The sequence below is a fragment of the Vombatus ursinus genome, unplaced genomic scaffold (genome assembly GCF_900497805.2).
Source record: "Vombatus ursinus unplaced genomic scaffold, bare-nosed wombat genome assembly UNPS02014973.1, whole genome shotgun sequence".
Taxonomy (NCBI): domain Eukaryota; kingdom Metazoa; phylum Chordata; class Mammalia; order Diprotodontia; family Vombatidae; genus Vombatus; species Vombatus ursinus.
In genome coordinates this window covers 250,881-275,333 of record NW_020954751.1, presented here as the reverse complement: position 1 = coordinate 275,333, position 24,453 = coordinate 250,881, and the positions used below count along the sequence as shown (strand labels likewise).

The window sequence follows — 24,453 nt, the reverse complement described above, 5'->3', positions numbered from 1 at the left end:
ATTATGGCCACCACGTTGCATCGTCATAAAATGTCCGCATGGTCTGGTGGAAAGGACAGTGAGTTTGAAGTCAGGAGATGTGCATGTGAATCCTAGCTTTGCTAATTAATATCTGTAGGACTCTGGGCAAATGACGTAACTTCTCAGCATGTTTCCTCATATGTGAAATAAGGAAATTGTAGTAGGTGATCTCTCAATTCTTTTTAAGCTCTACACACTAAATTCTGCCCACTTTATGATCTAAATTCATAGCAACTTCTCTATGATCCACAGATTATCTGTGTGACTTGAAATAAGTCATTTTATTTTTTCTATCTTTTTTTCCATCTGTAAAATGGGGAGGGTGGAACAAGAACCAGGAGTTATTAACCTTTTTTGTGTCATCAACCCCTTTGGTAATTTGGTGAAACCCATGGACTCCTCAGGATAATGTTTTTTAAATTCATGAAGTAAAATATACAGGATTAAAAAGAAAACCAAAGATTAGTGAAAATGAAGATGTATTTTTTTTCTAACCTAAAGTCATGGATCCATTGAAATCTATCTATGGACTCTATGTTAAGGACACCTGAACTAAATGATTGCTGAGATCCCTATTAGCCTTAACACTCTACTAATTAAAATTTGATTTTTCAGTCGTTTTCTTGCCCAGGGTTACCCAGCTAGATCTGAGGTTAGATTTGACCTTAGGAAGATGAGTCTTCCAGTCACACTATCCACTGCACCACGTAGCATAGGAAGTACCTGGTGAGGAAACTCTCTCTACAAATGAAGATTTACCTGCTTTGCACTTTATAGTAACAGAGATTTGCCTGGGGCACTGAGAAGTTAAGTAACTTGCTCAAGGTCACACAGTCATTAGGTGTCAGAGGTGGGATTTGAGCCTAGGTCATCCTGTGACTGAGACTGGCACTATCTCCATTTTACCTCATGGCCTCTATATGGTGTGCTTATCTGGTGAAAATCACAGGCAGCTGGACAGTCTGGAATGATTCCCTGATAAGGAACCTGATGTTGGCTGCCCTATACCTTCAGATCAGAAGGGAAAAATCAGCCCTTTGTCTCTCCTGAATAGCAGCTAGGTAGTTCAGTGGATAGAGCACCAGGCTTAGAGTGAGGGAAGACTTACTAGCTATGTGACTCTGGGCAAGCCACTTCACCCTGTTTGCCTCAGTTTCCTCATTTGTAAGATGAACTGGAGGAGGAAATGGCAAACCACTCTAGTGTCTTTGCTGAGAAAAACCCAAATGGGATAACAAAGAGTTGGAAACAACTGAAATGACTACACAACAACCACCCTTCTAAATACACTTAGATGGGTCCCACTTACATAAAACTTCAAGGATCTGGAACTTGATCTGTGTGGGCATACCCTCTATCCATGCAGATGGTGGCCCTGTAATGATGTAGTAAGTTGTTTCAAAGGTAATTGTGTTTTTTTTAAATCACCAACTGGTGGTCAATGTGCCTATGCTGTACTTCTCTACATTTAGTTGGGCTTGACTTTGGATTGCAGATGTACAATCCATCATTGTAAATGTATGCATAGCCATTTCAGCTTAGTGAGAGCTTGTACCCTACTCGTGTAACTTTTGGGCACCTACGGTACTGGCACACCTTAGTGAGATAATCGAGGACTTTGGTTAAGGGCTATGGTTTTCTGAGTTGGAAGACTTAATGGCAAGCTAGTGTATGCTAAGCTAGTCTATGTTAGTTCATGCTAACAGCAAAACCACATTTTCTCCGCTCTGGGCCACTACTACTGAGTCCTCACTATTACCCTCCAATCAACCACATGTGCTATTTGGGTAGGGCATTTTTTATTGAGTCATTTCAATCATGTCCAACTCTTCATGATCCCATTTAGGGTTTTCTTGGCAAAGATCCTGGAGTGTTTTCCATTTCCTTCTTCAGCTCATTTTACAGATGAGGAAACTGAGGTAAACAGGGTTAAATGGCTTGCCCAGGATCACACAGACAGTAAGTGTCTGAGGCCATATTTGAACTCACAGAGATAAGTCTTCTTGACTTCAGGCCTGGTGCTCTATCCGCTGCACCAGCTAACTACCCCAGGGAGGGGATTTAGAATCTGTCACTGGAATAACATCTTTTCACAGTGAGCCAGCTGGTAGGGCCTGCCTTTCTTCCAAGGCACTAGAAAGAACAAAACCATCCTTCTCAAACTGATCCCCATTGGTGGAAGTAATCAAAATCAAATAGGGTTATGTCAAGGGTATGTAAAATATCTCTAGGAATATGAGGTTAAAGGGGAGCAGCTTTAATCCTATCATTGCTGTCCTAAAACATGATCCAAAACTATAGAACCTTAAAGCTGGAAGGGAATTTGGAAGCATAGAATAATTGGAAGGGACCTTAGAGGTAACCTAATCATAGAATCATGAATCCAGAGCTAGAAGAGATCTTGGCGTCCAACCCTCTCATTTTACAGTTGAACAAACTGAGAACCTGGAAGATAAGTGACTTACCCAAGACATGTAAGTTCTGAACATCATGGGTAAAATTTGAACCCACATCCTCTTTTTCCATATCCAGGGCTCCTTCCACTATAACCCAGTACCTCCTACAAGCCCCCTTACTTTACAGTTTAAAACTTAAAATCCAAAAGCTCTTAGTGATAGATGTTGGCTGTTATCTCATATTCCTTGGTCAAATAATTTTAACCTGCAAAGCTTAATTGTCATTTCATAGAAATCCATTTGACCCACCCAATCCAACCCCATGATGTTTGTAGGATGACATCATTATCTCTTCCTAGTGGTAGTGCATTACCCTTTCGGCTTCCTTGGGGAGATGTCAACAGGTGGTCCAGGCTGGGGCATATCTTTGGGAAACATGTCTACCCACATCTGCAGGCGACCCTTTCAGAAGGAAAAACAGAGACCAGTTACCTTCTGGAAGCTTAACATTATTAAGTTTAATACATCTCAGGCTCTTACAAGCCAGCATTTTTTCAACTGATGATTGATGTTAGACCTCAAATTTTCAGTGGGAATTAGCCCCTTTCTTGTATTATTTTATTATTCTGTGAAACTTCTTTATAATAGCAATATTAGGGGACAGAATGAATTTCTCCCCCTATAGTTTTATATCAGACTTTTGCTATAGAGAGATTTAGGGAGGACAAAATATGACACCCAGGATTATTGAATCCCTTATAGAAAAAACCATATGAGAATGGCAAAATACTATATTCCAGTGGGTATATTTCTCCTAGTGCCTAAATTCTTTCTAGAGACTAAACAAAAAGTTTCAGGGACACATTCACATTCTCAGGACCCTTCAGTGTGTTGCTGTAGTGTATTCATCCATCAAAAAGTAGTTATTGGATCTCCACCCAACACTTTGACAGGTATCAATTAACAAATCAGTCAATAATACTTAATAAGTCAATAATTCTCCCATGTGCCAGATACCAAGCTAGGTGTTGAGATACAAAGATAAAAACTAAATAGTCTCTTCTTTTAAGGATAAAAGGTATTGCAAAGGATGAGAAGAACAAAACAAGATCCCTGCCCTCAAGGAGCTTATCATCTACTTGGGGAAATGAGATTAACACACATGAAACATAAGTGAAAAATACAGACCAGTGAATAAAGAAGTGCTAATAGGGTGTAATTGATGATTAGAAATTCATAGAAAATGGAGATCAACAAGGGCTAGGATAATCAGGGAAGGCTTCATGGGAGAGGTGGGATTGAAGTAGGCTTTGACATATGGGTGGGATTTTGGGGGTGAGAAGGAACACTTCTGAGTGTCAGGATACTGATGGAACTTGGGAGATATAAGTTACTCCACTCTCCTCCACCTCCTTCAGCAGCCAGGATTGTTGTGAGCAGGGAAGTTGTGACACAGACCTGGGGCAGTTTGATATTAACTTTGCCCCCAGGTTGATTGATCTGGGACCCAGCTGTGAGCTCTTTGTGCAAGAAGCAAATAAAACCAGTGTTTATAACTTTGGCAGAGAGCTCTTGAGACCCCAAGGAATATCCAGGTTGATTGCTTTTAACCTTCTTGCTGATGGCTTTTATCTTTTATATTTCTGAACTACTTTTAACTGCTTTGGGAATGCTTTTATCTGAAGGTTATTGAATTTTTTTTAAAGAGTACTGTTTGTTTGAACCCTTAAGTTCTAAGTGATCTATTGCTGTAGATCAGGGGCTGGCAAACTTTGGCCCATGAGCCAAATCCTGTTTTTTATGACCTATTAGCTAAGAAAAATTTTACATAAACAAGCAACTCTTACATAACTAATACAACTTTTAAATAAAGTTATATTTTGAAATGTAAGAACTGTTCTTAGCTAGTGGGTCTTCAGACACTTACTAAGCTGTGTGACCCTAGGCAATTCATTTAACCTTCAAAAAAAATAAATACTCTGGGGCAAAGCATCTGGGTCATCTTACTTAATGTTTTGGGACTGGGTCATTAGCATATTGGGCCAGTATTTAAATGTGTGCAGAGCCAAGCTTATTCCCAAAGAGTGTAAACATTGTAAACATTCATAACATAAAATAGAATAAAACATGCAGTCCAAGGGCTACCCAAGGGAAAAGAATGACAAGTTTTAAAGGAAAATTTCAACCAACAAACTACATTTCATAGGGCCAGACATGGTCACTTTCCTACCTGTTCCATTCCTGGCTTATCCTTGTGATACAGAGGTCGGGTTTCTATGTGCTCTGGAACCAGCTTAAATCCACCCTCTGGGATTTCATTCCAGGAATGTAAAACTTTAAGTGCCAAGTGTTCATGAGATTCAACCATCTCATCTAGATGAAAACAAAGAGGAAAAACCTTGAGGTCAATGTGTTCTTACATTGGGACGCTGAAAGAACTGTTATGGATATTTAAAGATAATTTAAATTAATAGTTTAAATTTAAAGATTAATTTAAATATAATGAGATTGGGAGAGCAAGAAGAGGGATGTTAAGGGAGAAAGGGTGAAAGGAAGGGAGAAAGAGAAGGAAAATGGGAGAGGAGTGACCCCTCCCCAAAACCAAAGGTCCAGAACCAATTTCCCTGCACAAGAGAAACTCAATACTACAACAAACTCTAGGGTAAAGCTGACCTTGCTCACTTAATGGGTGCTGCCTCAGTCAAACTGAGACCTGTTAAAGACCTTAACTCGAAAAAGCTAAGGTCCCCTACTGCATCCCTGGCCATCTCCAGTCATCCTGATCTATAACTGGTCACTGGATCCAAATGGCTCCAAAGGAGAAAGTGAGGCTGGCGATTTTGCACAGCCCTCCCTCACTTAAATCCAATTCACTTATATGTCATGGTATCACCTCCCTGATGTCATGGTCCTCTTTGAGAATGAAGGACAAAAAAAAAGGGAAAAAAAGAAAAAATAAATAAAAAAAGAGAATGAAGGACAAACAGCAGCAGAGCTCACCTTGCTAATAATTAGAGGGTGGCCATATATAATCTGTCAGGCCTTGGGAACTGGATCAGTCCTTGCTTTGATCATCAGACAGGATAAGGATTTGTCATTTGCCCTTCTGCAGCACATATAGCCCTTCTTCCTTCTCCCTTTTGTTTAGGGAAAGAATCAACCACTGCTACACTGAAAGGTATGACAATCTAATGCCTTGGGGCATTATATAATAGACCCTTGGGGTCTATGTCAAAGTTACTTTGCCTAGTCTCCACTCTTTACTCCCTTTTGTCCATCCACATCATGTCTATCCCTCCCATGAACCTCTTTCACATTGTTCAACCCTTGTTCCATGCCTTCTGTAACCCCATTCTACTGTTAACAAGCTCTCCTTTAAATGACATCTGTGCCATCAGCCCTTGAAATTATGTTGCATATATTTTGGATTTAATTTTTTTAAATGAAATATGCAGTTTTCCCTGAAAATAATGCAAGCTCTTTGAAGGTAGGGATTGCTTTGTTCTGTCTTGTATCCCCAACACCAAGCATAGTACCTGGCCCATAGGAGACACTTGGCAAATGCCTACTGAATTGAGAGTGGAAGAGAAGGAAAAAAGTGGGGCTAGGAAAAGAAGAAGAGCAGAAAAGAGCTTAACTCATTTTGGCAAATGGTATAGGACTGAAGGATGCATGACCAAGAATGGCCAGAAACATGGTTTTTATCTTAGGCAGAACTAGACTGACAGGGATTATTGACAACCTTAAGTGATTTTGAATAAGGCCATTCAGATGTTTGAGAACTAACCTAGGAGATCTCAAATAAGTGAGAAGTATTTCTCAGTGTTGAAAACACCAACCCTAGGTGGCAGAGGAGGAAAGTGCATCCAGATTTGTGCCTAGCTTATCTGAATCTGGATCTTATTAAGGGAATCTAGTGAAAGTAGAACCCAGAAGCACAGGAGACCCAGCTCCTGAGCCAGTTAGTGCTGTGTATTAGGAAGATAATGGTAGGAGTGTGCCTCCCCCTAGCTTCAATTTTCATGATGCCCTCTCTTCCTTCACCATTCAGATTTTAGGGCCTTTTCCTGACTGAGCCTGATCTTAGGAAAAGGATCCAGTATTTAACATTTCCAAGATCTATGATTTCTTTTTTTTTCCTTAAAGAATTAAGCAATAAATTTTATTTGGAAAATATATGTATGCAGTTGCCAATACAGTCTATCTGATTTGTCTCCAAAGTAGTTATTATTTGAATTTATAGGTGGAAGAAACCGAGGCACAGAAAAGGTGAGAATTTTAATCAGGAGTGCATAATAAATACTTAATGGCAGGACAAGATTGGTTCTCTGTCACAGGACAAGATGTCCTCACCACAGTTCTAAAAAGTTTAAAGATTTCCAGAAAGCATATTGCCAGTTCAGGTGAGTGAATCATAATCTAGAAGTTGTTCTTTTAAAAAAAATTCATTTATTTTTAGTTTTCAACATTCATTTCCACAAGATTTTGAGTTCCAAATTTTCTCCCCATCTCACCCCTCCCCCACCCAAAGACAGTGTGCATTCTGAATACCCCTTCCCCTAATCTGCCTTCCCTTCTATCACCCCACCCTTCTCATATCCCCTTCCCCTTCTATTTTCCTGTAGGGCAGGATAGATTTCTATACCCCATTGCCTGTATATCTTATTTCCAAGTTGCATGTAAAAACAGTTTTTAACATTTGTTTTTAAAGCTTTGGGTTTTAAATTCTCTCCCTTCCTCCCTCCCTCCCTGCCTCATGAGATGGCAAGCAACTTGATACAGGTTATACATGCAAAATCATGCAAAACAGTTCCATAGTAGTCATGTTGTGAAAAACTAATTATATTTCCTTTCATCTTATCCCACACCCCATTTATTCTATTCTCTCTTTTAACCCTGTCCCTCCTCAGAAGTGTTTGCTTGTGATTACCCCCTCTCCCAATCTGCCCTCCCCTCTATTATCCCCCCACTGTCTTACCCCTTCCCTCCATTTTCCTGTAGGGTAAGATAGATTTCCATACCCAACTGAGTGTGTATGTTATTCCCTCCTCAAGCCAAATCTGATAAGAATAAGATTCACTCATTCCCTCTCACCTTCCCACACTTACCCTCCACTGTAAAAGCTTTTTGTTGTCTGTTTTATGTGAGATAATTTACCACATTCTACCTCTCCCTTTCTCCTTCTCCCAGGATAATCCTCTCTCACCCCTTAATTTTATTTCTTAGATATCATCCCTTCATCTTCAACTCACCCTGTGCCCTCTTAATATATATATGTGTGTATATATATATATAATATATATATGTATACACACACACATATATATGTATATATACACACACATATATTTTTCCCTCCAACTACCCTAATACTGACAAAGGTCTCATGAGGTACGAATATCATCTTTCCATGTAGGAATGTAAACAGATCCCTTATGATTTCTCTTTCCTGTTTACCTTTTCATGCTTTTCTTGAGTCTTGTATTTGAAAATCAAATTTTCTATTCAGCTCTGGTCTTTTCATCAGGAATGCTAGAAAGTCCTCTATTTCATTGAATATCCATTTTTTCTCCTGAAAGATTATACTCAGTTTTGCTGGGTAGGTGATTCTTGCCTATCTCCTTTGCCCTCCAGAATATCATATTCCAAGCCCTCTGGTCCCTTAATGTAGAAGCTGCTAAATCTTGTGTTATCATGATTGTGTTTTCACAATACTTGAATTGTTTCTTTCTGGATGCTTGCAATATTTTCTACTTGACCTGGGAACTCTGGAATTTGGCTATAATATTCCTAGGGGTTTTCCGTCGGGGATCTCCTTCAGGAGGTGATCAGTGGATTCTTTCCATTTCTATTTTACCTTCTGGTTCTAGAATATCAGGGCAGTTTTCCTTGGCTTTCAGGTAGTCTAATAATTTTTAAATTATCTCTCCTCAATCTATTTTCCAGGTCAGTTGTTTTTCCAAAGAGATATTTCACATTGTCTTCTATTTTTTCATTATTTTGGTTTTGTTTTACAATTTCTTGGTTTCTCATAAAGTCATTAGATTCCATTTACTCCATTTTAATTTTTAAGGAACTATTTGCTTCAGTGAGCTTTTGGACTTCCTTTTCCATTTGACCAGTTCTACTTTTGAAGGCATTCTTCTCCTCATTGGCTTTTTGGACCTCTTTTGCCATTTGGGTTAGGCTATTTTTTAAGGTGTTATTTTCTTCAGTACTTTTTTGGGTCTCCTTTAGCAAGCTGTTGACTTGTTTTTCATGATTTTCTTGCATCACTCTCATGTCACTTCCCAGTTTTTCCTCTCCTTCTCTTACTTGCTTCTCCAAATCCTTTTTGAGCTCTTCCATGACCTGGGGCTGATTTTTATTTTTCTTGGAGGCTTTGGATGTAGGAGCTTTGACTTTGTTGTCTTCTTCTGGTTGTATGTTTTGATCTTCTTTGTTACCAAAGTAAGATTCTATGGTCTGACTTTTTTTGTACTGTTTGATCATGATCCCAGCCAATTATTTGACTTTTAAACTCTTTGTTAAGGTGGGGGGTCTGCTTCCAGTGTGGAGAACGTACTGTCCCAAGCTTCAGGGGTTTGGTGCAACTGTTTTCAGAGATAATTCTAGAGATCTGTAAATTTTCAGTTCTTTCAAGGTGGTATGATCAAAGGTGAGGTATTTACTCCTTTCCTGGCCTGTGCTCTAGTCTATGATTAACCAGAAGCACTCTTTTCTGCCTTGGAAGTGTGAGGAAGATTTCTTATTCACCGCTATCACAAGCTCTTCCTTGCCCCAGGACAGCCACCCAGAACTGCAACCCAGATCCAAGCCTGGACAAAGCAAGAGAATCCTGCCTCAGCAACAGCAGAGAGATCCCTGCAATCCTCTTCTGATCAGCTTCTTGATCCCTGCCTCTCTCTGTGGGTTGAGAGCTCCAGAAGCAGCTGCAGTGCTGCCCCAGTCCTGGTACAGCCTTGGGGCTCCTCTCTCACTGTGGTCCTACAGACCTTTCCTACTGACCTTCTAAGTTGTCTGCTATTTGTGGGTTGAGAAGTCTGGAAACCACTACAGCTGCCTGTGATTCAGTCCAAGCCTGCTCCAGGTTTGCTGTGGCCTGGTCTTTGTGCAGCCCATGCTGAACTGCACTCCTCTCCCAGTCCGGCGCAACAGACTTTTCCAATCAACCATCCAGTTTGTCTTGGGCTGGAAATTTGTTTCACTCTGTCTTTTTGTGGTTTCTGCTGCTCTAGAATTTGTTTAGAGGCATTTTTTACAGGTATTTTATAGGTATTTACAGGTTTGGGGGAGAGCTCAAGCAAGTCACTGCTTTTACTCCACCATCTTGGTTCCGCCCCTGATCTATGATTTCACTAGTGTGATTAGTGACTCAACAGACGCAAATCACAATGTGTACTCCTGCCCCTCCCCTTAAATTTAGCAGACAGTACTTACAGTCAGAGTAGTAGCAGACATATTACATTTAAAGACATAAAAAACAGTTTTTGAGAGTTGCTATGACCAGAATTTTAACGAGGGTATGGCAACTGGGGCTTTGCCCAAGGGGCACTGAAAGTAAGAGGGTGCTAACAGCCCTTAGGAACAAATAAGCTTGGTGCTTACTGATCAAAAATCATTAGTTAAAAGTAGAAATCCCTCCTCTACTCCTTTATTATACTACTTCAGGTGTTTTCTTCCCTAGTCTAGTCCAATGCCTTTTCTCCTTCTTAGATAATCTCCAAAGTAGCTGCATCATGGTGTGCCAGAGCTTGCTTTCCTGTCTTGGACAATGATACCTTAGGTGAATTCATCCCCATCCCTCACCTGCCTCATGCATAAAGATGTCTAGTTATGCTTTTGACTGTGGCCAAAACATTAATCCCTAAGCTATTAGTGAATCTCTCCAAATTTTGAGCCTCAGACAACAGACACATGGCCCACCTCTGGTTCCGTACTCAAAAACTTTCTAGCTTGGTAGGACCTGCCTACCAGTTGTGTAGAACTATGCCTTTTGTTTTGGCCTCTAAGTCCCCAGGGTCACCTCAATAGGAGATGAATCATAGAAGGCGATTTTTAGTAGACGGTCTTAATAATCATCATGTATACCTCAGTATGAGTTTAAGTCACTGTGAACTTAGGGGCTGGGGATATTTGTTTCTTAAGACTTATCTTGAATTAAGGAATTACAAACTTTTCCTCTAGTGAACGTGAAAATAATTCCAAAAATTAGTAAGTACATGGGGAAGACATATATTTGGTAACAAAGAGTACCTCTTGGAGCCCTGGGATTCACCCACCATGTAATAATTGCTAGCATTTGTATATGTCTTTAGGGCAGGTAGGTGGAGTAGTGGATAGATCCTGGAGACAGGAGACCTGAGTTCAAATATGGCCTCAGCCACTTACTGTGTGATCCTGGGCAAGCCATTTAACCCTGTTTGCCTCAGTTCCTCATCTGTAAAAGAAGAGAAATGGCAAACCACTCCAGTATCTTTGCCAAAAAAACCTCGAATAGGGTCATGGAGAGTCAGATATGACTGAAATGACTCAATAGCATAGTATATATCTTTAAGGTTTGCAAAGTGCCTTATATATGTTAGCTCATTTGGTCTTCACGATAACCCTTAGAAGTAGGTACTATTGTCATTCTCATTTTACACATGAGAAAACTGAAACTGAGAGAAATCATGTGATTTGCCTAGGATCACACAAGGCAGGATTCAAACCCAGGTCTTCCTGACTCCACATCGAGCACTCTATCTATTGTTCCTCTTGCCTTAATGTCCCTAACTTGATACTCCACCAACATGTAAGGCAAATCCAACAAGCACTGATGAAGCATATGCTACAAGCCAAGCATTATACAAGGCACTGGACTCATGGACATCTTTGACAATTTTCTATCTCACAGTCCCTTTCATGGTGTTAAAATGGCAGCTTTTCCCCCCAATCTTGAATTTTCCCTAAGTGATTCAAAGGAAGAATAATAACAGAAGCAGAATACACTTTAAAATAGTTACCAGTGCCCTCCTCAGTGAAGACTGTTTTCCCAGAGAACACCTGGTTTCCAACCTGGATCTCCCCAGGTCGAAAGTAAGGTCCAATCAGCTTGTTGTCTTTGCAGAGCTTGGTGAGTATTTCAGTGGGTTTGGATGTGTCCCTCCAGGCATTGTAACCTTCTCTGCAAGTGAGAGGAAAAGGGACATGAAGAGGGATACCAAGCATCCCAGTTGATTATGACTTATTGAAACTACTGCAGTTATTCATGGAGTCTGTGCTATTTGCCGTCTTTATAGGTTTCAGTTTGCGTGACATTGTGTTTTTCCTTATTAGTATGACATAAAAAAACCTTTGAGTCATGTATATGCATGATTCTGGCTTGACCTGGGGCATTGGATCAGCTTAGTGTTAAAGTCAATATAGATATTTTCTGATTTGACTTTTTTCCCCTTCTAGGATAGCTTTTTAGTTGCCTGTTGCTCAAGGGAAAATCTCCATTTGCCCTTCTCATTTTATTATTTTTTTCTCATGGTCCAATAGACAGTGGCAAAATGTTGCCAATGGTTTGAATTTAAAACTCACTCAGGTTCATTTTTAAGTAATGGCCTCCCTGGCAGCTAGCTTTTAAGTCTCACAACTCCTTTCCCATCATTGCTGGACATTAATGGATTAGTTTGCATCTAATAGCCAACTAACAATTAAATTTTTTAAATAGAAAATGGTGTTCAGAGAAGAGATCAAATACCTTTACTCCATCATACCACTTTCTATTAAAGAGGTTTAAAGCTAAAAAAAATATACCAGGTTACATCAGAACTTAAGTTGAAAGGGGAAAAACTAAATAGAATATAATATAGTTTTAAATAGGCATAATAGTTTTTCTACTCTGGAATAAAGATAGAAGGGTCCTTGAGAGCTCTTTCAAGTCATCCTTACCCCAATCCAAACTTCAAGCATGATTATGAGTAAGTCATTCCAATCAAAAGAGAATTTATCTTATTTTAACAAAACTTTAGAGAAGTGGAAATTTATCAACTTCTTGGTCAAACCATTCTGATACTTAACAACTCTGTTAGGAAACAGAGCAATTTTACAGTTTATCTTGATCGCTTTTTAATATCTCATAATAGTAAGAGCTGACATTTATATAGAATTTTAAGGATTACAGAGCTCTTTAAATATATTATCTGTTGTTATTATCATCATCTTGTTAGCTTTTTAGTCTCAAGAAATAGTCCAGGTACAAGTTATTGTCCTGATATGTGCAGATTATTGCCCAGGTGGACAAAATAACTGAATTTGTAACTGAATAAATTCAGTAAGATATGTTTATCTTCTGTTAGTTCATTAAAGCATCTTTGGGCCAACTCCAATAGCAGACAGAACAATAGGGATGATATTTACCTCATCTTGTTCCTATGTGGTTTGTATTTGCATGGTACAGTGGGAAAAGTACTGCGGACTTCCCCCAAGGAAGTCCCCAGGGACTTTTCCTTTTTCAGAGGACCCAGGTTTCAACCCCATCCTTGCCACTTATGATTTGTGTCACTTTGGGTATTAACCTCCTTAGGCCTACTTTCTTCATCTGGAAAATTAGGGGATTGGATTATGATCCTATATTTTTTCACCAGGTTTCTATATTTTGAAAGCTTTTCATTTCATGTACTTTGAATGTTAGAAGCATTTGGCATAGTGAAAAATGTTCTTAAAATGTCCAGCCTCTTCTGGGCAACAATTCTGGTATAAGCACAGTTTATTCATTGAATTTTCAAGGATCTTTTGAAATCTTTATGTGTAGTTATAGGGGAACTTACCTGCTAGGTTATGAAAGATGGTAATCTTCTGATACATAATTTTGGATGGGTATTTATTAGATTCTCAAATCGTTAGGAATATGTTGCTGCATGTACCATTTTTTCATAATCTACATTAATCAATAGTCTAAGTTCTTTAATGATAACCTTCCTGAAGCTTCTAGTGGAAAAGACCTTATCTTGAATAGCTGTCACACTCTCTCACCTCTTTCTGTAAACACATCCACAATACTTCTTTCCTGACATATTATTGGTTGAGTCTTCTTTATATCATCATCATCATCATCCCTAACCCCAAATTTCTCTTTTGTCACAAATGCTTTGCTTACCTTATTCCTTCCATAGAAATGGAGAATAATGGGTTATGATTCTCTGAGTATGACTTTCAATTTCTTGCAAATTCTTATAAATCAGTGAAACTTAGGAGATTTTTTAAAATTCTTTCGGTATTTACCCAGCACTTAACTAGCTTTCTAGAGTCAGAGAGTAAAAAGATGGGAAGAGGGGATATTTATCCAAAAAATTTGACCATGGAGCTTTAATATCTGGGCAGAAGCTAAGGAGGGAATTTCAGGATATTTCAGTATCAATGAGTACTTTTTGTTTGATTATTTTTCAGACCTGGTACTGTACTTGTTAGTAGCAATGAGAAAGGGCTAGAAAGGTGATTAGCCTCAGCAAAATGGAAGACCTAATATCTATCACTGAATAATTATTATAGGCCAAACCAAAAGCAGATTCAAGGCTTAAAATGAAATGTGGAGAATGGAAAAAAATGGAAACTGTAGAAAAAAATGCCCCACAGTTAGGACCAACTTAACCAATATAGGATTAAGAAGAACGATTTCAAATGTAAAAGGATATAAAATTCTACCTCACAGTCACCTCAGCAAACAGTCATCTGAACAGGAAGACATTCTCCACAGAAGTAGTAATAACTAAGGTGAAGTTCCAACCTCCATGTTCCCCCAAACTAAGCCTCTTTATACCTAAATCAGTTGAAACCTCTGCTTTTTTAAGGAGCTTACCTAGTTTACTTGCTGCTAGTGCAACTACAGAGTATATGAAGCTCTGGGTGTGGTGGCGAGAAGAAAGAAAAGACAAGTGAGGGGACAGAGATAGTTATTCATCCCCAATAACAACCTTCTCATGCTTTATTCTCTGTCCACATAGAGCCAGGATAGTTCTTACCACAACTATCATTATTATTGCCGCAGACTGCCAACCCTTAGCTTACTAAGAGGAAACTTATATTGTAAAGGGACATAAGGTATCCTATTTGCAGATGGTTTCATAGGCCCTGTCCATGGTTCTGAAACAAAGCTGCCTACCATTCCCACCCCAAACCAAAACTTTCATTCTACTTCAAGGGACCAGAATTCATTGACTCAGCACTACTGATCCAAGTTCTGTTTGAGAAGTCAATATCATGGCTCCTTAGTTAGCTGGACTTTTCCAACAGTTGAATCATTTCATGAGCAAAAACCAGAGCACTGAAGGCTGTGGCATATAAGTACAAAAGACCCAAGGTGTGTGTTTCAGGGTGTGTGTGGGAGGGGGGCAGGGAGCTGTGGAATGGGAGAAGGGAAAATACTTACATCTCATACTGGCTCTGTAAGCCACAGATTGCTCGGTGCTTACTGTAGAAGCGGTTCTCCAGGTCAATTTTGGTCTCTCCAATGAGGTCATCTGACCCAATCATGTCATGGTCATATATGCGAACTGTAAGCAGAGTCTCTTTAGGAAATGTAGCCTGAATCTCAAATGATCTAGGGTCCAAGCAGAGAAGATTTCATGATCCAAATGAGATTGATGGTTGGTGACAAACTCACGTTTATGTAGGTTTAAAAAGCACTGTTAAAAAATATCATTGCAGGTACATAGTATGTAATTCTTATTTTACAGATAAGGAAAGAGGTTCAGATAATTTAAGTGACTTGGCCTAGATCACACAACCAGCAAATGTCAGAACTGTGATTTGAATCCAGGTCTCCTGCCTCTTAATTCCAGTATTCATTTTATTAGATCATGTCAAAATCACTTCTTCATTTAACTATTTGTATCAATAGGGCAGATAGGTGGAAGGTACAATGAATAGAACACTGGGCCCAGAGTGAGCTCAAATCTGCTCTTAAACACTTGCTAGCTATATGATTTTGGGCAAGTCACTTAACCTTTGCCTGCCTTAGTTTCCCCATTTGCAAATTTAATAATAGCACCTACTTCCCAGGGTTGTTTTGAAGATAAAATGAGAACTACAAAGTGCTTAACACAGTGCCTGGCACAGAATAAACACTTTATAAATGTTAGTTATTATTATTATTATTATTATTATTATTATTATTATTATTATATGATCCCTAGGAATTGGATCATGCAAGAGGAAATGTGGAATAATGAGTAAAAAATGGGTCTTAGAATCAAGAATATTTAGGTTCAAGTCCTAACTTTGACACATACTGAGTGTGGGCCCCTGGGCAAGTCACCTAACTTCTCAATGACCCAGGCAATTCTCAAAGAAAAGGGACAGAAAAGTCACCAATCCATATTGGTAGAGGGAGTTGCCTCTCCAGGAGTTCCCTTTACCAATAGAATCACAAACCCAGAGCAAAAAGAAAAAGAAAGAAAAAAGGAAGGAAGGAAAGATGACACATAGCTCATATTTTGAAAAAAAATCCTGAGATTTATCTTTATAAGATTCAAATCAATTTTCCATTTTTTCTAAATGAATTATCTAATGCTAATTTTAATTACATGCATAGTAGTCTTCCTTTGCCAGTGGGATATTATCTTGCCAGCCTTCAATGTTGTGTGCTCAGAAAATTTAAACTAATATTATTGTTTAACAAAATTGAACATAATGAGGACAAAATAAGAACAGTAAAGTAAAGGGGCTTTAAGGCTATAGGTGACCTCTGAGCTCACTTTGTCCAAACCATTCCCTTTACAGGGGAGCAAACAGATTTGGACAGGTGAAGTCTCACATTTGGTGCACAGCCTAAGCTAGAAGCCAGGGCTCCAGATTCTTATTCTAGTGTTCTTTCCACTGTCAGGTTGCATGCGTGTAATACTTTCTAATGTAATGGAAATGTTTCTAGATAATCTGGCTGCTTCCTCAGTGGTGCTATGAAACTTGACCAGGCTGCCACATACACTGCCAGACCTACTTAGTTCTGACATAGCAATTTCCACTTGGAAAGGGATTTAGAAGCACATCATCCCCAAGAGGCCATTATCCTTCCTGAATAGATGATGAAGCAGAGAGATGGGACATTTTCAGTGATTATATCTGACTTGAGGTGGCTCTTGCAGGTCAGGGGAATGCTGAGGGAAGGACTCAATTTTTCTATCTGTCCAATCATCAGGCTATTGTCTCCCTTTGGGATGACGGATTTAGGGTTCCCCAAATAGGGCAGTTAGAAGTAATATTCTATAGCCAACCCATAGGTAAGACTCCCACAGAATTTAGAGCTTATCATCATTATTTCTACCACTATCACCATCACTGTAAGAGTCCTAAACCACCCATTAAGGGGACCTTATGACAGTGGGAATACCAGGGAGAATAAGGAAAATCTCAGAAGGTATTGTCAAGGATACAGTTGTAGGTGACCTTGTGATATAGAATTATTGCTGCTTAATCCTTTAATCTATTCTGTCCTTAAGAAACTAAGCAATTATAACACATCCCACTGTATGAGTTCTCCAAAGGATGTACAAAGTACAGGGGGAAATAAAGACAAAGAGAAAGCTACTCAGGTAGCCAAACTTCCCATATGTATGAAAAGGTATAGCACAAGTTCCATAGTAATAGAATCCCTTGGGACTGGACACTCCCTCCTTTAAAATATTGATTATAGGCACTGTCAGAGTGGAAGAGAGATTGATGTTCTCTTTAAAGCTATTGGTAGCAGTTTCTGCCTTCCTGCTCTCACATCTCAATTTCTCTACCCTATAATAATATTCATTCATTCATTCAGTCATTCACTTCCTCATTCATTCATTCATTTATGTATTTAACAAATCTTTTTTTTGAGTGCTATGTGTAAGACCTGGCAAGGGAGAAGAATGGCACAGTAGAAAGAACTCTGCATTAAGAGTAAGAGGCTCTGTCTCTGTCAGTTACAGCCTTTGTGACTTCTGAACAAGTCCCTTTACCTCTATGTGCCTCAGGAATTTCATCTACAAAACAGGAAGTTAGACTATATTATTTTTAATGAGCTTTCCAATCCTAACTTAATAACCCCATGAAAAATAAAACATGACCTCTGCAATCAATTCAAATAAATTGAACTGAATTCAATTGAATAAATGCCTCTTATATTCCAGGAAGCTAGGTGTTGCAATGGATAGAATGCCAAACCTGGAGTCAAGAAGACTCATCTTCCTGAGTTCATATCTGGCCTCAGGCGCTTACTAGATGTGTTACCCTGGGCAAGTCACTTAACCCTGTTTGTCTCAGTTTCCTCATCTGTAAAATGAGTTAGAGAAGCAAATGGCAAACCAAACCACTTTCTTTCTCAAGAAAATCCCAAATGGGGTCACAAAGAGTCAGACATAACTGAAAAATGACTGAACAAAATACAGTGGATATGTGTGTGAGAGTAACAGTTAAGTACTTACTTCTAGGTGCATTGTACTAGCTAGGTGGTATGTAGTTCTGAGTCTCTACCTTTTGGCAACATCTGGTATAAACATTGTCTGGTTCCTCCTGAAATCCAAAGGGAGTGTTACCCTTAAAGAAGTAGTTGAAAGGGGCTTTCAACCACCCAGGGTAAGTGCAGCTAACAGAGGTTTATGTGGGTAAATCATGCTCCTTTGAGCTTAACTCCAGGAATGATAGCAGTTTCAGGAATTATAATGTTCCATTAAAAAATACAATGACTCAGATAGGCAGCTAGATCTTAGTTTGATATTAAAAAGTACTTAAATACCAATTGGATCTTTAAAAAAAAAATGGAATGAACTACCTTGGAAAATAGTAAATTCCCCATCATTGGAGGCTGCCAGACAGAGGTCAGAAGACCGTTTATTGGGGATATTTTAGAGGAGATTCAACCTTCAGATTGGGGTCAGACTAGATGACCTTTGAGGTTTTTTCTAACTAGGAGATTCTATGAACCTCTAGTTTGTTTGACAATATGGTATAGTACAAAGGGCACTGAAGAGCACCAGAAGGCCTAGGTTGAAACCCAGCTCTGCTCCCTTTGTGACTTTGGTCAAGTCGTTTCTATTCTTTGTTTCTTGGTTTCTTCTTCTGTAAAGAAGAGGAATTTTGGACAAGAATGCTCTCTAAAGTCCTTTCCAATGTGAGATTCCACAGTTCTATAGATGCCAATATCGAGGACCTGCAATTTCTTATGTAACATCCTAGTATGGCCCACCATTGATAATTTAGTGACACATAAGTCAGTTTCTTGGAGCAGTGGAGGGGAAATCTGAGGACAATGAAGGGATTTCACTCCCCCCCATAAGTGGTGGGAATGTGGTAATCACTATTTACCACAATAAAACTATAGAAATTTTTTCCATAAGAATTGATTAGAATCTATAAAGCAGTCTTACCCACAACTGGTTGAAGAGTTTGGTAGGTGGGTAGACCTGACTGATATCATCTGATAAATCACAGAATTTGAAAGTTGGAAAGAGGGCCTCAGCGGCCATATAGTCCAAATGGGATAGGAAAGCAAGAAGTCACCCAGCATCTACTTTAAAACCTCCAAAGAATACCATTGGGGAATATTACTGCGCTATATGAAATGATGAGTTCAATGATTGTAGAAAAACATGGAAATGTTCGCACAAAATAATGAAGAGTGAAATGAGCAGAACCAAGAGAACATTGTATACAGTAACAGCAATGTTGTTTTAAGAACAACTTTGAGAAACTAAGTTTTGTCTATTATAGATACCCAAATTAACTATAAAAGACATATGAAGAAAGATGCAATCTTCATATATATATATATAAATTTGTGTCTAATGGTAGCCATCTCTAGGGTGAGGGAAGGGGAAGAAAAAAAGAAATTTACATGATAATTTTGTTGTATATTTGAAAGGAATAGCAAGTTGTGCATAGAACATTTGCGGTTTGTGTACAATTATCTTTTTTATTGTACTATGTTATGTAAATGCTTGTTTATTTCATAAATTAAAAATGAAAATTTGTAAATATAAAAAAAAGGAAAAAAAGAAAACTTCAAAGAGAAGGAGCTTACCACCTCTCTAGACATGCCATTATACTTCAGGAGTTTTTCTTGCTATCAAACTTACATTAGCCTTTGACACAGCCATTATTGCTCCTGCTCTGTCCTCTGGGACCAAATGGACTATGCCCTTATCAACGTGACAGCCCTTCAGATATTTTAAGATAACTATTAAGTATTTGAAGGGGAAAAGGTTGGGCTTTTTTTTTCTTTTTGGAATGAGATGGCTCTAACACTCCTGTAAACACAAAAAACGCCAATGGTAGAATGTGTGCTGATGCTGGCTTGCCCCTCCCTACCAAGTAAGATCAATGTCAGAATCCACCACAGGACCTTTGCTACAGGGAGAGTATAAATACTTAAGTATTAATAAAGATGGCCCCTGGAATCACATCCCAGCTTTACTGCTGATGTACTTCATGACATAGAAAAGGCTACTACTACATTTCTGTCTTGGTTTCCATATTGTAAAATGGGAAAAAATAAAGCTGACCTAATTCATGGACTGCAGTAGGAAAGAGCTAATAAAAAGTGACTGCAGAGCACTTGGAAAATATTAAGTGCTCATTACATCAATGTGAAGTAATGATAAAGGTCATTCCTTGATGCAGAGAAATCATGGAAAGTTTCTCTGACATAGTGCCCATTGTATTTTTAATCATTCTCATTCATCTGAACAGGCCAGATCATTTATTGCTTCATTTTCTCTAGAGTTATATAATATGAAGACCTGATAGGAGATCAAATGTCAGAAAGCCCTAGGCTCTAACCAACAAGGAAAGGAATTTAAATAAGAGCCACAAAGAGAGTGGCCAACATTTTTAGTTATGGAAGAAAAGGCACTCAATGTATTCAAAGTACATCTCCATTTACTTTTTAAATGACCCATGATTTCATTGATGAGGATATTCTTTCCACCACTGCACATCAAAGCCCTCTGATAACTCAGTACAGCCAACTTGGTCTCCAAACTTAGTTAAGCTTGGCACAGTGGAAAGAACCTTAGCTTTGGAGTCTATAGACCTGGGTCTATAGATCTCAGCTCTGCCACTCACTGATGACTTCTATTGTAAAATAAGGACAGGTTGGACTAGGTGACTTTTGATTTGAGTTCCCTTCTAGATCTAAATTTCTATTACATTTAACAAGTAACCTGTCATACGCAAAGTCTAGAGAAGTGAAGGAGAGAGGGAGAAAGAGAGTATAGATATATAGTTACGTACACATACTTTTATTATGTATATACTTTTATTTTATAAAAATATATTTATAATATATTATTTACTGTATAAAAAAGAGCCTCAGAAAATATTTGGAAACATTTAGTGGCTAATAGTGAGGGACAAACAGAAGAAACAATTCAAAAGAGATGGATTTGGAAAGACATTTCTGTATTTCACAGATCCATTCAAATGGATTTTCTGAAAGCTTGTTAAAGATCAATAAATAATCTGCCAGATTATTTGAATACAAATTCAATCTTTTCTAATATATATATAAGATATGCATTCTACTATATATAATATACACATATATTAAAAATTAATAGTTGTAGTGTGGAAGACATACTATTAGCATATTTACAAAAAAGTCCCAAGTCCTTCAGGCTCCCCAATAAAGAAATGGATTGGGTTTAGTGCAGAAGTTTTGTATTCTAGTACTGATTATTCAAAAAAAATGAAAAAACCCAACAATAACAACAACAAAAAACTGTATGATCCTGGGTAAATCACTTTCCTGTTCTGGGCATCAGTTTCCTCTGTAAAATAAAGGAGTTAGACTAGACCTGAAAGAAGATCTCTTTCAACTCTGTGATTCCCAATCACCGTGCACACCAGTATGTCACATACTAGCAATCTGAAACCTAATAAAGACAAACTTAGAACCCCATGGGGAAGTCAAAACAGAGTCACTGACCTTCCAAATACTGGGTTAAGTTGTTTGGGGATATATTTGTCCCGGTCCTTAATTTCAGTTTTGCCAAGGGTTAGTACAATATAGGGATCAGATTTACCATCTGGATCAGCTGGGCTGAGGTTAAATGCCTGAGGAGGAAAAACATCCTTTTAATCACCTACTAATTTTGTTTTAGGGCGATTTGCAGCTTCCATGTTTTTTTTTTTAATTTTATTTCTCTGGAATCTATTTTCAGCCAGGCAGACAGAAGCTCCCATTCACTTACCCATCCATCTGGTCAGACTGAAGTGGGTGAACCCCTCAGCTGGTGAATTGGGTGGCTCACTGATGTTCTGTCTGTAGTTTCTGAGGTGAGAGTATGAGAGATACTGGGGAGAGCCCTGGCTGGCAGATGAGAGGCTACGAGGACTAAAGCTTAGTTTGAGTGGTGGGGAATTGAACGAAAGCATCAACAACAGCATCACAAAATGCTTCAGTCAGCACCTGGCTTTTTACCATCCTGTTTTTCACATCTGTAACCCCTTCTCTATTGCCCTCCTCTTATCTAAACCCTGTCTTGCAAGACCCAGATCAAGAAATACCTCTTCCTTTCAGACTTCCTTATGCAACTATTCACAAAAACCCTTCCTTGGCCAAAGGAATGGGAATAGCTCTCAAAATCCCAGAAGCTCAGCACCAGGAGGGATCCATTGAGGTTATCTTGTTCAATCTGCAACTGAACAGTAATTTTCTCTATAGCACGTCCAACAAGTGATGACCCAACCTTCACTTGAAACTGCTAGGTGGCACAGTGGAGAGAGAGTTGGACTTGGCGTCAAGAAGATGGGTGTTCAAATCAGTGCATGGCACATAGTAGGTACTTAAATGTTTATCAACTGATACTAGCTGTGTTACCCTGGGCAAGTCATTAACCTCTTTTAGCCTCAGTTTCCTCATCTGTAAAATAGAGACAATAACAGAACATACCTTACAGATCTGTGAGGATCAAATGTGATAACATATGTAAAGTGCTTTGAAAAGTTTAAAGAGATGTAAATGCAAATCATTATGATAATTAGGCAGCAGGATGGTACCTTGGCTGGAGAACTTGAATCCATAAACACCTGAGTTCAAATTCTGCCTCAAATATTATCTGGGAGACCTGTAGAAGTCACTTAACCACTGTCTGCTTCAGTTTTCCATCTGTAAAATGAGACTATTAATCACACCTACCTCACAGAGTTGTTGTGAAGATCAAATAAGATAACATGTAAAATCATTTGCAAGTCACAAAATGCTCTATAGATGCTAGCTGTAAAAATAGTTATTATTATTGTTGTTATTGTTATTGTTAAAGACCTCAATTGAAGGGGAACTCACTGTTATACAAGGCAGTCCATTACATTTCTGGATAGTTCTAATTGTTAATTGTTTAATTCTTGATTTCAAGACCGAACCTGCCACTGAAATTTTATAATAATAGCTATCATCACTTACCTGGTGCTTTAAGGTCTTACAAATATCATCTCACTTTACCCTGTGAGATAGGTGTGATTAATATTCCTGTTTTACAGATGGGAAATGGAAGTAAACAGTGGTGAGTATTTGAGGCAGATTTTGAACTGAGGTCTTCATGACTCCAGAGTCCAGCACTCTATGTACTATACCACCTAGCTGCATTAGTCACCTATGGCTCCCAGTTGTTGCCTCCAGGGCCCAGCATGACAAGCCTAATCCCTCTTCCATTAGAGAGCCCTTTAAATACCTTAAGACAGTCATTGCATTGCCTTTATGGCTTCTCTCCCCCAGAATAAACATCCCTAGTTCATTCAGGTAAGTCTGACCACCTGAGCCTACAGGGGCCTCTTCCTCCTCTGAATTCCTGCTGTGCTTATTGTCAATATCATTCATTTGTTATTTACAGTTTGGAACCTAAGAATCTTTAGTTATCTTTTCTGGGTTTCTTGGCTCTTCTATTTTATTATCAGTTTACAGGCAGGGACAGCATCCCATGTATCTTTGTGTCTTCATAGCTCTGAACACTGTGCCTTTCACATTATTGGCCCTCAATAAATAGTGATGATGATTCTAGGATCAAAGATGTGGAAGTAGGAGGGACTTTAGAGGTCATCTAGCGCAATCCCTGACTTTTACAGATCAGGAAGCTGCTGCCTCGAAGAAGACTTGTCCAAGAGTACATTATAAGTAACCTCGAGAATAGCCAGTACCAGACCAGCAAATGGCAGAGGTGGGCCTCTCTTTCTATCTCTGGGTCTATCTCTGGGCCTATTATGACTTTCAGCCAATACTCTGCACTACATTTTATCCCATAAAACATCTACAAATATGTAATTATTCTCATTAAAATTATAATATTAAAACAAAACATGAAGAAAAATTTAGTCACATAATAGTTTTTTTTTTGAAAATTTAGTCACATAGCAATATTCTTTCTTTTGGAAAATATCCAGTAAGCAACAAATCACAGTAATAATAATTTCATCAAACAAAATGACAACAAAGAGACAACATACAAAAACTTTTGAGATGCAGCCAAAGAATCCATTCAGGATAAATGTATATCAGTAATGACTATTTTTAAAATCCCAGAATTTCTGAGTTGAAAAGGCTATCAGAGGCTATATCATTCAACTTGTACCTATCTGAAAATATTAGCTAATATTTACATTGTAATTTAAGGTTTGCAAAGAACTTTACATGCATTATCTACAACCTTATGAAGTAGGTGTTATTACTATATCCATTTTACAGATGAGGACACTGAGGCTGAGAGAAGTTAATTGACTTGCTTAAGGTCACACAGCTAATAAGTATCTGAGACAGGATTTGGACTTAAGCTTTCAAATTCTGGGTTCAGCATTCTATCCAATCTGGCACCTACCTCAATCATCTCTGTAAAATTATACACTAATATATACAATGACCAAAAAAATGAAATCAGTTCAATAGCAAAGAATGGTCTATTTTTGGTTTCTAATACAAAAGAAGAAGAGGAAGAGGAGGAGGAGGCAGAAGAAGAAGAAGAAGAAGAAGAAGGAGAAGAAGAAGAAGAAGGAGAAGAAGAAGGAGAAGAAGAAGAAGAAGAAGAAGAAGAAGAAGAAGAAGAAGAAGAAG

General features: G+C 38.5%; 1 protein-coding gene across 1 annotated transcript in view; it reads right to left on the bottom strand.

Moving 5' to 3' along the window:
• LOC114030669 (fer-1-like protein 6) overlaps positions 1-24,453 on the bottom strand; it is a 193,259-nt gene that overhangs the window by 28,242 nt on the left and 140,564 nt on the right. Inside the window, exons 31-35 of the mRNA XM_027845520.1 lie at positions 21,340-21,467; positions 14,815-14,985; positions 11,423-11,583; positions 4,648-4,790; positions 2,791-2,879 (exon numbers count right to left, since the gene is read on the bottom strand). Of these exons, the coding sequence (XP_027701321.1) occupies positions 2,791-2,879; positions 4,648-4,790; positions 11,423-11,583; positions 14,815-14,985; positions 21,340-21,467 (692 nt within the window). The remainder of the gene's footprint in view (positions 1-2,790; positions 2,880-4,647; positions 4,791-11,422; positions 11,584-14,814; positions 14,986-21,339; positions 21,468-24,453) is intronic.